At 44.2% G+C, this 13334-nt stretch overlaps 1 protein-coding gene across 2 annotated transcripts in view; it reads left to right on the top strand.

The window, feature by feature from the left end:
* The window catches only part of LOC149353615 (uncharacterized), a 99251-nt gene that overhangs the window by 74518 nt on the left and 11399 nt on the right, over positions 1-13334 (top strand). For both annotated transcript variants that reach the window (XM_089582691.1, XM_089582690.1), the window contains 2 exons: positions 1015-1094; positions 1180-1248. In XM_089582691.1, coding sequence (XP_089438817.1) covers positions 1015-1094; positions 1180-1248 — 149 coding nt within the window. The remainder of the gene's footprint in view (positions 1-1014; positions 1095-1179; positions 1249-13334) is intronic.

The raw sequence follows: 13334 nt of genomic DNA, 5'->3' as shown, positions 1-13334 counted from the left end.
GAATTCCTGCCAGCGAACACCACAGCACTGCTGCAGCCTATGGATCAGGGTGTGATTCAAACGCTCAAGTCGCGCTTCCGCAAAAATCTTCTTAGGAGGATGCTCTTATGCATGGACCAGGGGAAAGAGTACAAGGTAGATGTACTGCGTGCCGTTTACCTCCTGGATGATGCTTGGCGGCAGGTTAGTGCAACCACCATTGCCAGCTGCTTCAGGCATGCGGGGTTTGCCGCAACCACAGAAAAACCCAGCACACAGAGTGAGCCTGATGATGTTCACGACGCAGCTGAGGAAGATTTGCTACTAGAGAATTGTGCTGCGATGGGCGTTCAACTTGATGAATATGTCCAGATCGACAGCGATGTGGCAACGTGCCCAGAAAATACCGTGCACAGCATTATAGCTGATGTCTGCCCCCCTGATGAAAGTGAAGACGAGGAGGAAGAGCTTGAAAACGAGACCGCTGACTCTGATCCTGTGGTGACACCTGCGCAGGCGGAATCGGCAGTCCAAATGCTGAAGAGTTTCTTCCAACGAGAAGAAGGTTCGGAAGTGTTTCTGCACAGCCTGTCAAGTATCGGTGATGCCATTAACAAAAAACGGCTGCGAGAGCTCAAACAAGGAAATATAAAATCCTTTTTCACTAGCCAATAAGTGGTAATTCCCACTCTTTTGACATTTTTTTTTTAAATTTCAGTACTAGTACTACTGGAAAAAAAATTCACTGCTTATTTTTCTCTAATAAAGTTTGTTCTCATAGTGTACCGTTCTCCTTATTACCTAGATTTCGCAAATTGAGATCCGCTGAGACTGCCAACTGCGCGCGCGCGCCAGCCGCGTAGGGATCACGCGGAAGCGGATTGCGCAATGCTGAACCTATTCTCTCTCTAAACGAAACTCCTGATAAACGGAACATATTTTCCCGGTCCCTTGAGGTTCCGTTTAACGAGAGTCCACTGTACATGCACCAAAGGCTCACTCTCATGTGCTGTTATTTTCCTTTTTGTTACTTAGCTGGAAGAGAAGGGCATCAAATTTCCAGTGTTAGTCCTGAAACGGGCTGAGAATGGCTGCCTTTTCAACCAAATGGCAAGGTAAGAATAGTACAGAAAGTTGATGATTGATTCATTTTTTGTTATTTTAATAAATCATGCATTTGTCTTCCTCTTCATTGTGCAGCTATGGAGTTCCTGGCGTAAGGATTCGCCAACGCCTCTCGGAACAGGTTTCTTTCTTCGCCCTGAAAAAGTAAGACACCACTTTTTACCTACCCACTGCAGTGGCTCAGTAGTTGGGGCTCTCGGCTACTGAGCCGGAGTCCCAGGTTCGAACCCAGCTGCAGCGACCGTTTTTTGTTGGAGCCAAAATGCAAAGGTGTCCATGTGCTGTGCGATGTCAGTGCACATTAAAGATCCCCCGGTGGTCGAAATCTTTCTGGAGTCGTCCACAATGACACCTCTTTCTTCCTTACTTCTTTCACTGCCTCCTTTATCCCTTCCCTTTCCTTGCGGTGTGGTTTACATGCCCACCGAGATGTGAAGCAGATACTGCACCATTTCCTTTCCTCAAAAACCAGTTTTTTTATTTTTCTAGTACTTCTTATGAACTCTAAAAGGCTTGTCTATTGATGTTGATTGATTGGCAGCTGTCAAATCGGGTGTTAATTTCTGTTGATTCTATTTTGACTAAGATAAGACATATTGCTTGAATAGATGATGATCACTAAGTATACTATGAGAGAGTTAGGAATTCCATTTGGAGTGAACTTTCTCGGTGTTTGAGTCCAGCAAAACTTATCACCTAATAATGGATTTTTCACTTTTTGTACCTCAAAAGACTTCTAGAAAAGAAAAAAACTTGTAGTAGACAGAAGTTGCAGCTTGACATCACTGAGGAAAGAAGTGCAATGTGTGGCACATGGTTTCAGGGATAGCTTTCAGGAAAACTAATGGACAGGTAATGACAGCTGGGCATTGTGAAAGGCTGTTCCATTCTGGAGCTGCACTGGAAACAAGGGAGGCAGAAATTGTAGTAGTATGGCACGAGGCTAGTGACTTGAACATGTCCGATGTGATAAAATGAGCTAGGAGTGGGAGTGATAGACAAGGGTTAGTGAGAGTGCAGTGACGCAGAGCAAGACTTATAAGGCAGATTCTGCTTTTAGGTATGATATGCTAATTTGGTTTGAGTAAGTAGTATGGATAAAGCTAAGGACACGGTTCGAGACTGTTTCAGGGTAATTTACTTCCATGAGTTGTCCACCCCCTGGGGTTCTGGGCTTCAACCTTCCAATCTTCTTGGTGTGCAAATAATTTTTCAGCTCTCTCACTCTGCTCAAATCTTAGATTTAAGTACTACTCCTGAAAATAATTGGGTGAAAACATGGGTGGCACCCTCGTGGCCGAAACGCTCAGATTGGTTTGTTTGGGACAAACTAGCAGGATTATGGGAATATCCGATTGAATGGTAAAGCATTTGGTATTGAATTCAATCTCACTGTTTGGTATTTGAAATCTGATGCAACTTGTGCACAGAATTTGGTGATTTCTCAGTAAGACCATAATAGTTTTGAGTAACAAGTTAGCACAACGCAAGGCGACCACAAGGGAGGCGCACCGAGACACCACCTCTGACCCGTGTGTCTGCTTTGTGGTAGTCTTGTGTTGCGCCAACTTGCTACCCAAACACAGACACCAACAAGCCCAGCAACAAGTTGGAAGCCAATAACATTTCCAGAACACTCGCCTTGTGTGGTTTAGGTTCAGTGTGCTTACAACTGCTTACAAAGCAACTGCTACATAATGACACACTCACAATGATGAGCAGCAGTCTGAGGGAAGTGGCAATCAAAGGCGATAAAACTGCAACTTCCATGTCCTCCACGCGTGGCTGACTAAACAACAAACTGAACTGTCTGTCAGGGGTTCTGTAGTTCCGGATCCTAGCACAACACACACTCCAGAGGTCACCGAAAGAACCAGAGTTTGCTGTCACGCTACTTACCACTCATCCAGGAAAGCAACTGCCAGTGCGAGCTGGCCAAAGTTATGGTGCACAGTTTGAATCCTCGTTAGCGCATTGATTTGTGTGCGATTTGCATGGTGGGAACGGACACTGGCATGAGGCGCGCAGTGCCCACAGCTTACCTGAGCCTACCCAGCCCCCGCTTATAGTTTGGTCCCGTGTGGAGGTCATATCCCCTAATTTTGGATGGCCAATTATTCAAAAAATAGACTAGCTTAAGTGAGTGCAACAAAGCATCAATGCACTTTTTTTTTTTTTTTTTCAGGTGTGATGGTGTTGTGTGAGTAAACTATTCGAAACATTCACTTTAAAGTTATTCGAAGAAAATAGTAATTTTCTTCAAAGCAAAATAACCACTGTACAAGCCTGCAAAGTAGTCATGGCTGAGCACAGCTTCTGAGATTCAACAGGTGGCATCAGTGGCATAGGTCATACATTTCATTGCGGGGTATTCCTTGTGCTCCTAATGTTTATTAAAGGGGGACACTGGGATCAGAGGTTAAATTATTCATTTTTTGATGTAGAGATGTGAAATTTGGCATGCTTTTTTGGAAGTCCACTGAATGCTGTACCGAACTTGGAGAAAGCCTGGCGTGACAACAAAACATGGTAGGAGCCTGCAGTCGCCCTTAAGTTTTACCCAAAGGAATGGTTCATGTAGTTGCATTCTCGAAATGTTTTCAGCAGCCCAATTTTTTTTTTTACACAGAATGTTATATCCATCTGAGGATAAAAAACAGCGCAAACGGGGACGAAGCAGAGAGAGGGACACGACGCTGACTAACAACCAAGTTTTATTGCACGTTCACAGGTTAAATACCACTCGTTCGTGCAAAAAAGGAAGGAAAAAAGAAGAAAAAAAAAGAGAAAGAGGGGAGGCGTGATAGACGAAAAACCACGTGGCATGAGATTATGCATTCATACATAGATAGTCAATTTCGCTGTCGCGAAGTGAAATGGAAGGGATGCTGACGCACTCTTCACCATTTTGCCGAATGTTGATGGCTTCTTCAATTTCTCTCGTCCATTGGTCTGGGTAGTTAGATATGATTGTGGTGTTGCCAAGTTGGAGAGCACATTCATGCTCTCGGCAATGTCTTGCCAGTTCACTGCTGATGGCGCCTTTCGAAGATCTTTTATGCTCTTGCAGCCTTTCATTTAAACAGCGGCCTGTTTGGCCGATGTAGGTGTGCCCGCATGACAGTGGTATCTGATAGACGACGTTTTTAATGCATTTCACATGCATGTTCTTGTGCTTCTTTTGGCGCTGCTTCCTTCCCGTTCGCTCACTATTTACCTTGGCACACATGCTCCTTAACTTGTTAGGTGCTGACATTTTTACGCCAACGTTTTCGCCTACCTTCTTGAGGTTGTGTGAAAAGCCATGAATGTATGGAATTACTGCATATGGCTTCCTTTCTTGTGATGTGGCCTTGATCTTTTTCCTGCCTCTAAGCTCTTGCAGTACTCCTTCTGCGACACTGGACAGTAGCTGCGGCGGGTAACCTGCTGCTTCCAGCCGACAAATTTGGGCGTCGAAACTAGCTTGTACTTCATGGTGGCAAGATCTTGTCAATGCGGCTTTCATTGCTGCTTTCACTATTCCCCGTTTGATGATCTTGGAGTGGGCTGAGGTGTAAGGAAGCAGTCCCTTTTTGCTTCGTGGTCCGTACCGCCAACAAACATGACTGTCTAAAAAGGTTAGCGTCAAGTCAAGGAATCGCAGAACGTTGTTTTCTGAGAGTTCGCTCGTTATTTCTAGTCCTTTTAGTTCTTCTTTGAAAACGTCAATGATTTGGCCAACGTGCTGTTGCTGTCGTGCTGTCTCGTCCTTTTTATAAAGAATTAGATAGTCATCTACATAACGGAACACCTTGATGATGCTTGTCACTTGAATAGCAGTCATAAGACTTCTGTCAATACGCGCCAGAAACAAATCACTCAGAATGGGGGCGAGCGAAGACCCGATGCATATCCCCTCCCGCTGAATGTAAAAACTACCCTTATGACTGATGATGGTGGACTGTAAGTAGCTCGTTAATAATTCCATAAAATTTCCTTTCGACAGGCCGCAAGAGTTCTGAAATTTCACCACGCCGTGTCGGTCAATGCATTCTTCGACTTCTCTGCACACCAAATTCTGCGGGAGCGAGTAGTACAAGTCTTTTACATCTATCGATAAGCCACTCAAGTTGGGCTGACAGGCACCCTGAAGAAAGTCGTCCACGCTTTGAGGCTTGCGTATCAGGAACGGGTCGTCCACCGTGAGTTCGGTGAGGGCCCGTTGTAAAAAACCGCCCACAATGCTCTGCCAGGTTCTTTTTTCCGACACAATGGCTCTGAAAGGACACTCTTCTTTGTGAGTTTTGGCTGTGAAGAAGACTGTCAGACTTGTCTCTTCGCACTTGCTTATGGCAGAGGCCATCTTCGTCAGGCCCATATCCTCGCACATCGTCATCACTTTTTTCTTCAATCTCGCCGGTTTCACACCTACCAGCTCCTTGAAGTTGTCTGACACTGCCTTGTCCGCTTTATCGTTGTACACATGAGGTGAGGCTAGGACAAATCCTCCTTCCTTGTCCGACTGCAGTAGCCGCAGGTCAGCTTCACGCAGGGTCGTCACCGTTGACCTCAGAAGGTCAAGGCCCGCTTGAGGCTGTCTTCTGGGAAGGCACTCCACTGCGCTGTCAATGCACCTATCTCCACCGCCATTCTTTGCCTTGGATGCCACGCTCCTCACAAGTCCCAAGAGCTCGGTCTTGTTAGGACGTGGGGGAACACAAAACTTGGGTCCCATGTTCAACAACCTCGTCGTCGTGTCGGGTGCTGACGCATCGCCTAAGACCACCAACTCTTGACCTTGAGGTTGGGAAGGCCGCTGTTTCTTCTTCGGGAGCTGCTGTAAAGTTTGGTGCCAAAGGATATCCGCCGTTTGGTTGGCTACACGACGATCTTGGCGATAGCGGCTGTGGCCGCATCCATCTGCGGAACAGTTCAGGTTCACCGCTAGCAAGCAGTCACAGTAAAACCGAGCTTGTCTCCACGCTTCTGAACGAAGAATCCGGCAAACTCTCCTGCCGTGGCCTTCTGACGGTGCCAGGCCTCCGAAGAGCACTGCCACATCGGGTGGAACAAATGAAGTCCGTATGGAAAAACTGTAGAGCCGGGCTCTGCAAGTTACCCATGAAACTAGATTGACATAGAAAGAACGAGGGTGAAACACTGAAGGGTAAAGGAAAGTGCCCGTTGAACTAGAAAGGTACTTCAAAAGGGTGGAAATTTGGGCTGGTTGGTGCATGATCTGAGGATAAAAAACAGCGCAAACGGGGACGAAGCACGAACGAGTGGTATTTAACCTGTGAACGTGCAATAAAACTTGGTTGTTAGTCAGCGTCGTGTCCCTCTCTCTGCTTCGTCCCCGTTTGCGCTGTTTTTTATCCTCAGATCATGCACCAACCAGCCCAAATTTCCACCCTTTTGTTATATCCATGTTTGCATAATGCACTCATTATCGTCATGTCAAATTAGTGACAGTAAAAGAAAGGTGAGAAACTAATTCCAAAATACAGGAACGTCACTGCATAAAGAATTTATCAAGGAACACAGTGCAACAAACCGCATGAAAATCCATGAAGCTGTTGTCATGCTGTGCTTTTTGCAGAAGCACTTCTGAGAAAACTGGCATTTTCAGGAAGGTCTCAGTTTTTTTGCTACTTACAGTCGCAAAAACATTTCTTTACAGTCACATCTTGGCTTTTTGCACAGAAAATTTTTCGGGATATAATTAAAGACTTCATAGATACCATATCTGGTGTTTTCCAAAGTGTCTTTCAGTGATGTGATTCCCATGTCACTCCTCAAGAGCACAAGGAAGTGCTGTAGTGCCATACAGCCACAATCACTTGCAGCGCTCATTACAGTTTAATTTCTTTGCCATTAAAGTGCGTGTGGCTGTGTGCATCATGAATAGATGCGTGTGTGCACACACGCACATGCACACACACATACACACACAAAACGTAACTGCCAAGTTTGATTAGAGGTGCAACATTTGGGTCTAAGTTTAACGTAAATGAAATTCCACTAACAGGTGTTTCTGAAATGAGGGCTAGGTTACTGGCACTTGAAGCTATTCAACTTCTCTGCTTGGTCAGCACTTGATGTTCCGCGGCTACACCCGGCCTTGACAAGCCCTTTCAAAGATCGAAGCCTGTGTTTGAGCCACACATTACGGGCCCCTCTTTCCTTTCTGCCTTCCTTCTCTGCCTTTTATTATCCTATCATTTCTAATGGATGTAAAAAGAATGTAAACCCCAATATGATGGGAGTCTAGGATGTCTGATGTGGAGATTTCATCAAAAACAGAGTCTTGTAAGGAGTGGAACAGGAACAGTAAAATTTCATGTACCTGTGGCAGCTCACCATGCACTGTGGGTAATGCTGAGTTTGCAGCAAGCAAGTTGATCGGCTGTGTTGCATAAAATATCAGTTGGTAATAGCACTCTTAGTTTGATGAAGCGAGGTACATTGTCAGTGGTTATGGTGCTTGGCTGCTGACCCCAAAATGTGCGGATTTGATCCCGGCCACAGCGGTCGCATTTCAATGGAGGTGAAATGCTAAAGGCCCGTGTATGCATTGTCAGTACACATTAAAGACCCCCAGCCAGTTATATTATCCAAAGCCCTTCACTACAGTGTCTCTCATAGCCTGAATTGCTTTGGGATGTTAAAGGCCATAAAACCAAACCAAACCTAGGTTGGGGTTTGAAATTATCTATCACCAGTGATTGATTTAAATAGGCATAGGAAGAAAAGAGCTAGCTGAGCTAGATATTTAGTATTCACGAGCGCAAGCATTTATGAATTACTGCTGAATCGTAGACTGGTGGAGGTCAGGGTACTGCACCATATTTACTGAATTCTAACGCATACCTTTATTCCAGACAAACTCGTCTAAAAATGACATCTATATGAGACGAAAATGAAACTATACCACCACCAGTATTAAAATGGGCGCTGTCCAGTTTTGAAAAAACTGAAAATGCCTCCATTGGAGAATAGCACTCATTAAATTTCTTCTGCTTGGGAAATTTAGGCAAGGCAGAATTTGTGGGTCGATTATTGAGTAATCACACAGCACATGGGTGCTTCTCTATTTTGCCTCCATCAGGTATAGGTATGTCTGTGGCAGCCAGGGTTGAACCCATGACCTTGGGATCAGTGACTGAACTCAAGGGTCTGGTCTCTGGTCTTAAAGGGACACTGAGGAGAAATTGAAGTTGGCTTGTATCGACAGAATACCAGCTCCTGATTACAAAAACGCCACTCATACTGACAACAAAGCTCTTGTAACGTAGAAAAGAGCAAGAACCAAAATACAGGTATCGCCGCCACAGGCCAAGCTCGCAAGTACAAGCGCGATGACGTCATAGGACAAAACAGTGTTGCTAGAACCTTTGGTTCTAGCAACTCTAGGACCCGAGAAGGTACAAATCACTGAGGCGCAGCCAATGCATGCGCAAATCTCCTTGACGTCGCCAGATGGCGCCACGTGCCCGGCAGCTACGCGCGCGCCTGAAGCATCGGGACCAATCAGCTCCTGCTCACCGGCTAGGCGGGCTCCCGGTATTCCGCTAGCGGTAACAATTGGTACACGGTTTGCTAAAGGTGTCTGTTTGCGAGAACTTCGTTGACGACTTCGAGAACGAGATCCATCATAACGCTGGCAAAACGCCAGTGCAAACGTAAGCGAAGCGACTGTAGCGACGGCCGCAATAGCCGATAGACGCCTTCAACGTGCGGCCGGCGGTAGCTTTCTTTTCGGCTGCTGCTAGGCCGCACTGCTGGCCGCCAGAAATCACGGAGTCTGCGTTACGTCATGTTCACGTCATGTTTCACGTCACTTAGTCCTGTGTCGTCATAGGAGAATCCCAAGATTGAATCAGAGTGGCGGGAAAAACTTTTTCAACTTCGAATCCAAATTTCTTAGAAATAAATGCATCTTTTGCTGCCGGCCAAGTGGCAACACAGCCATGACATGCCGAACTATCGGATTTTGCTATAAAAAAAAATATTAATAGTGCTCTCCTCACTGTCCCTTTAAAATGGAATTTCTTATTATTACAAATATCAGAATGAAGTTGAGTGTGTATATGTATTTCTTCCTCCTGTTATCAAAAATGCAATTAGTTTTAGTATACCTCAATTAGTTCCCGTAATATGGAAGAATTAAACCTTTTTGGGCAGTTTGTTCCGGGTTGTTAAGACGCTTTCCCTCAATTTTGTTGGGTTCAGATTGAAATGAAGCTTCAGCCATGCACCTGCTGTGCAGAGCTATACTATTTATATTGTTATTGATGTGCATCATAATATAAAAATGTGGAGTTATGTCTAAGCACCATAATTGTGAAACATAATTAAGTGACATTATTGTTCACACAGTTTGATGTGTTTGACTGAGCCAAAAGAAAATGGCATAGTTTCATGATTTAGTTCTTTCTGAATTCAACAATATAAGATCAGTTGAAATTGACTTCTTCAATTCACCACGAGAATATCTGAAAATCGATTTTTAGAAAACACCTGATTTTACATCTGTAAGGCCTTTATAAGTAGTATATCAAAAGATTTTTCTCGAGAACAGCCTATAAATGACTTTTGTGACCGTAGGTAGCAAGAAAACTGGCTGATATCTCTGTGATATACCAGTTTTGTGAAGCGTTTTTTTACCCGATTGCCCTGCTCGCAAAAAGCCTAGCATGACAATGGCTTCATGGATTTTCATGCAGTTAGTTGCACTGTGTTCCTTATAAATTCTTTATGCAGTGACGGTCTTATATTTCTGGATTACTTTCTCATTTTCTTCACTTTGTCACTAATTTCAAATGACTAATGAGCACATTGTGCAAGCATAAATATAATGTTTTGTGTATAAAACAATAAGATAGATAAAAATACTTGGAAAACGTCACTGCATGAACCATTCCTTTGGCTAAAATTTAAGGGCGACACTAGGCTCCTTGATGTTTCATTGTGAAAGCAGGCTTTCTGCAAGTTTGGTATAGCAGTGAAAAATTTTAAATGTCAAAACTACGGAAGGTGTATGTTTGGAAATTTGTATTTATTTATTTAGCGCACTTTCCAGTAGCGTGCTAATTTCATCACTCTTTGCCAAAAAGTAAAAAATTTCACCTTCGAAGGCCATGTCCTCCTTTAAGGGGACAGAGTAGGCCCATACCTCCCATGTGTTTAAGATGACGTTCGGAACCCTTTTTCTTGGGTACTACTAGGCTTAGGGCAGTCACACTGGTATCATTGTAATCAGCTTTTTATGCTCTCTTAACTGAACCAGTATAATTGTTTAATAGCTGTTTGGTATTGTTTGTTTGTTTCTTTACTGTACCCTACCAATTTCCAAGCCAAAATTAGCAATAAACATCCTGTGAAACAAAATTTCTTGCATTAATTTTTGTAATTCTGATTCTGATTCTTTTCATTGTCTTTGCTACGTACTGGGAAAAAATGTTTCTAGTGTCTGTGGTTTCTGAGAAAAAGGGTCAAAAGTTTCAAAAATGTATGTTTTGACAAAATTGGCTTTGCAATGAAAAAAAATAAAGGCTTCGTTATAAAATTACCCTGAACAAATGTACATTGATACACAATTTCAATAGCCGTCAGCCAGGTAGGAATCTCCGCAGCCACTACTTGTCTCTTTTAATTGCTGCTTTACTTTCTGGGCTTCTTTTAATGATGAGCTGTATAGCTGTTTCTGCAAAGTGGTCATTGGCGGTCGGCCTCGGAACAGCCATTTATCGTGTGTTGTGTCACTCAGATGAAACACCAAGTGACATAAAATTGTCTGTTTCGACAACGCAGCCATCATTAAAAATGGACATTTTCGGCGTCTAAATACCTAGTAAATAGATTTTGCAGCACGCTCGCAAAAACAGAACTGTTCATTACTCATTTGCGTTTTCTATATTCCCATGGAGGCATTTCTTTTTCTTCCTCAACCAGTGTATAGCCATGGTCAGTAAGCACCTTTATCACGTCTATGTGTGCTGCTGACAGCAATAGTTTTGAAGAACAAGAATTCGTGGTAGATGCCAGCCGCCACTCAAACGTTGTGCCCTCTGCCGGACGGCATTCCCAGTATTCAACAACATGACAGTAAATATGGGCTGATTAGTGCGGATTCAATGCTTACAGCACAAATTCTTCAGTGTTAGTCATTGCAGTAACTGTTAAACTTGAGGCCCAGAGCTGAAAAGACACACATACTGCTTGTGGAATCGCACCGAAGCAGGGTAAGAGTAAGCAATGCACTTCAGGCTAGTCGCATGGCGTCTAGAGCTAAATTTGGCTCAAGCTTTTGGCTAGGAAGCTTTTGCTGTTGCCAGATAAGCACTAATAGTCATTCTAATTCTTGAGAAAATCAGCCTACCTGTTTTCTTATTTTTTTGTTAACACAGGAGAGCTACATCTCGCACATGAGTGTAAAATGGAGCACAGTTCGCCACCACCTACTTTTCTAAAAATGTCATTTTTTGTGTCAATTTTTTTTCACACACAAGTGAGACATTGGATCTTGTTCAGAAAAAATGGTGATTTCATATCACAAAAAAAAAATCAATTTTTAAAACATTTTAGCCTACCCTGTTCTCTTGAGAAATTGACACTAGATGTAGTGTGTAGTGAAAAGTCACCATATAACTCTGATAATATCGGTGACAAGTTTCTAGGATGCGTGCCGAAAGTGGACTAGAAACATAGGCGTCAGGTCTGGCAATGATCATCTCATTTGACTGCCATACTTTAGTGGACATGCGTCCAACTTTCACCTCCATAAGTGTGGTCTGGAGCGACCGGCTAATAAGAGCTATTGGTTTCAGTAATCGCTCACACATCTTGGAGAATTGTTTCTCTGGTTTCTCTGCCCAGTAGTAACATCTTGAAGACTTTTGTTCCCAAAAGTACACCATCATGCGCAGAACTTCTGAAGAGGTCAAAAAGGCCCGATTTCATGCTCCAAGCTTGGTTCAAACTTGGTTCAGAAATGAGAGCAAGTGGCAGTACAGGAGACGCAATCGGTTAGGACAAATTCTTGGATATGATGAACATTGTGGTATTTTTTGCTGGTTTCCCATGGGACTTAATGTAAAATTTATCCGCTTGGGATGAACTGTTTCGCGTGTCCTTCGGTTTAGACGAACTTTTGCAGCGATCGCGAACTACGGCGGCCTCACTCAATGGCATTCACGGAGCGTCCGCATGGCAGTGTCAAGAAAAGAAAAAAATGTATATATGCAAAATGCATTTACCTGATCAAATGCACTCCCACAAGGTGGCTCCTGCACACCTTCACATAAAACTGGGGAAGCCGCCGCCGCGGTGGCTCAGCGGTTATGGTGCTCGGCTGCTGACCCAAAAGACGCGGGTTCGATCCCGGCCGCGGCGGCTAGAATTTCTTTGGAGGAGAAATTCTAGAGGCCCGTGTACTGTGCGATGTCAGTGCACGTTAAAGAACCCCAGGTGGTCGAAATTTCCGGAGCCCTCCACTACGGCGTCTCTCATAGCCTTAGTCGCTTTGGGACGTTAAACCCCATAAACTAAACTAAACTGTGGGGAAGCCATCTTGAGGGAGCGCGCGCTTTCTTGCCGGTATGGAAAAGGTAGGACACTATCATGCCTGCGCTGGCACAGAGGTCTGGCATGTTTGGGTCTCAGCATCATGCACGTTTCACGTGCTGCGCGTTGCCTCCCACAGACCAAATGGCGTGTATGCACAAAGTGCACCCACTCATGTACTTGGCGCATTAAAACTCTGGGGCCGCATTTTAAATTCATTATTATCAACTCATTTCAACTCTCATCGTCAGCTTATTTTCAGCGCATTATCGTAGTGCAGAGATGACCAGATGGCGGCGCCGCATGCATTGCTTGCGGTGTATGGTGTAGGCACATGGTGGGCCTACTCGTAGCTGTGGTAATAATTATGCAGCAGAAGGAGCTAGATAGACTCATGCTACCCTGTTGGACACCTTCAGTATGGTTGGAGCAGGATTAAAAGCAGAAATCAAAAAAAAAAAAAATTAGAGGGGACATTTAAGGTCCACCTTAAAGGTATGACATGATAGTGTAGTAGATTAGTTCCCATGTATGCAGAATTTCATTCTCTATTTTACATTCATAGATCCCCGGGAGTCCTCGTACACCTTCTGGCGCAGTGGTGCAGTGGTTAAGCGATGCGCCACTGCCCTGCGATGGAAGGTGCTCCTAGCGGTGTGTCTTGTGTGGCCCTGGTTGATGTT

Source organism: Amblyomma mixtum, chromosome 3, assembly GCF_055824585.1.
Source record: "Amblyomma mixtum isolate Tamu chromosome 3, ASM5582458v1, whole genome shotgun sequence".
NCBI lineage: Eukaryota > Metazoa > Arthropoda > Arachnida > Ixodida > Ixodidae > Amblyomma > Amblyomma mixtum.
The sequence above is the reverse complement of the archived record's forward strand: the minus strand, read 5'-3'. Positions and strand labels throughout refer to the sequence as shown.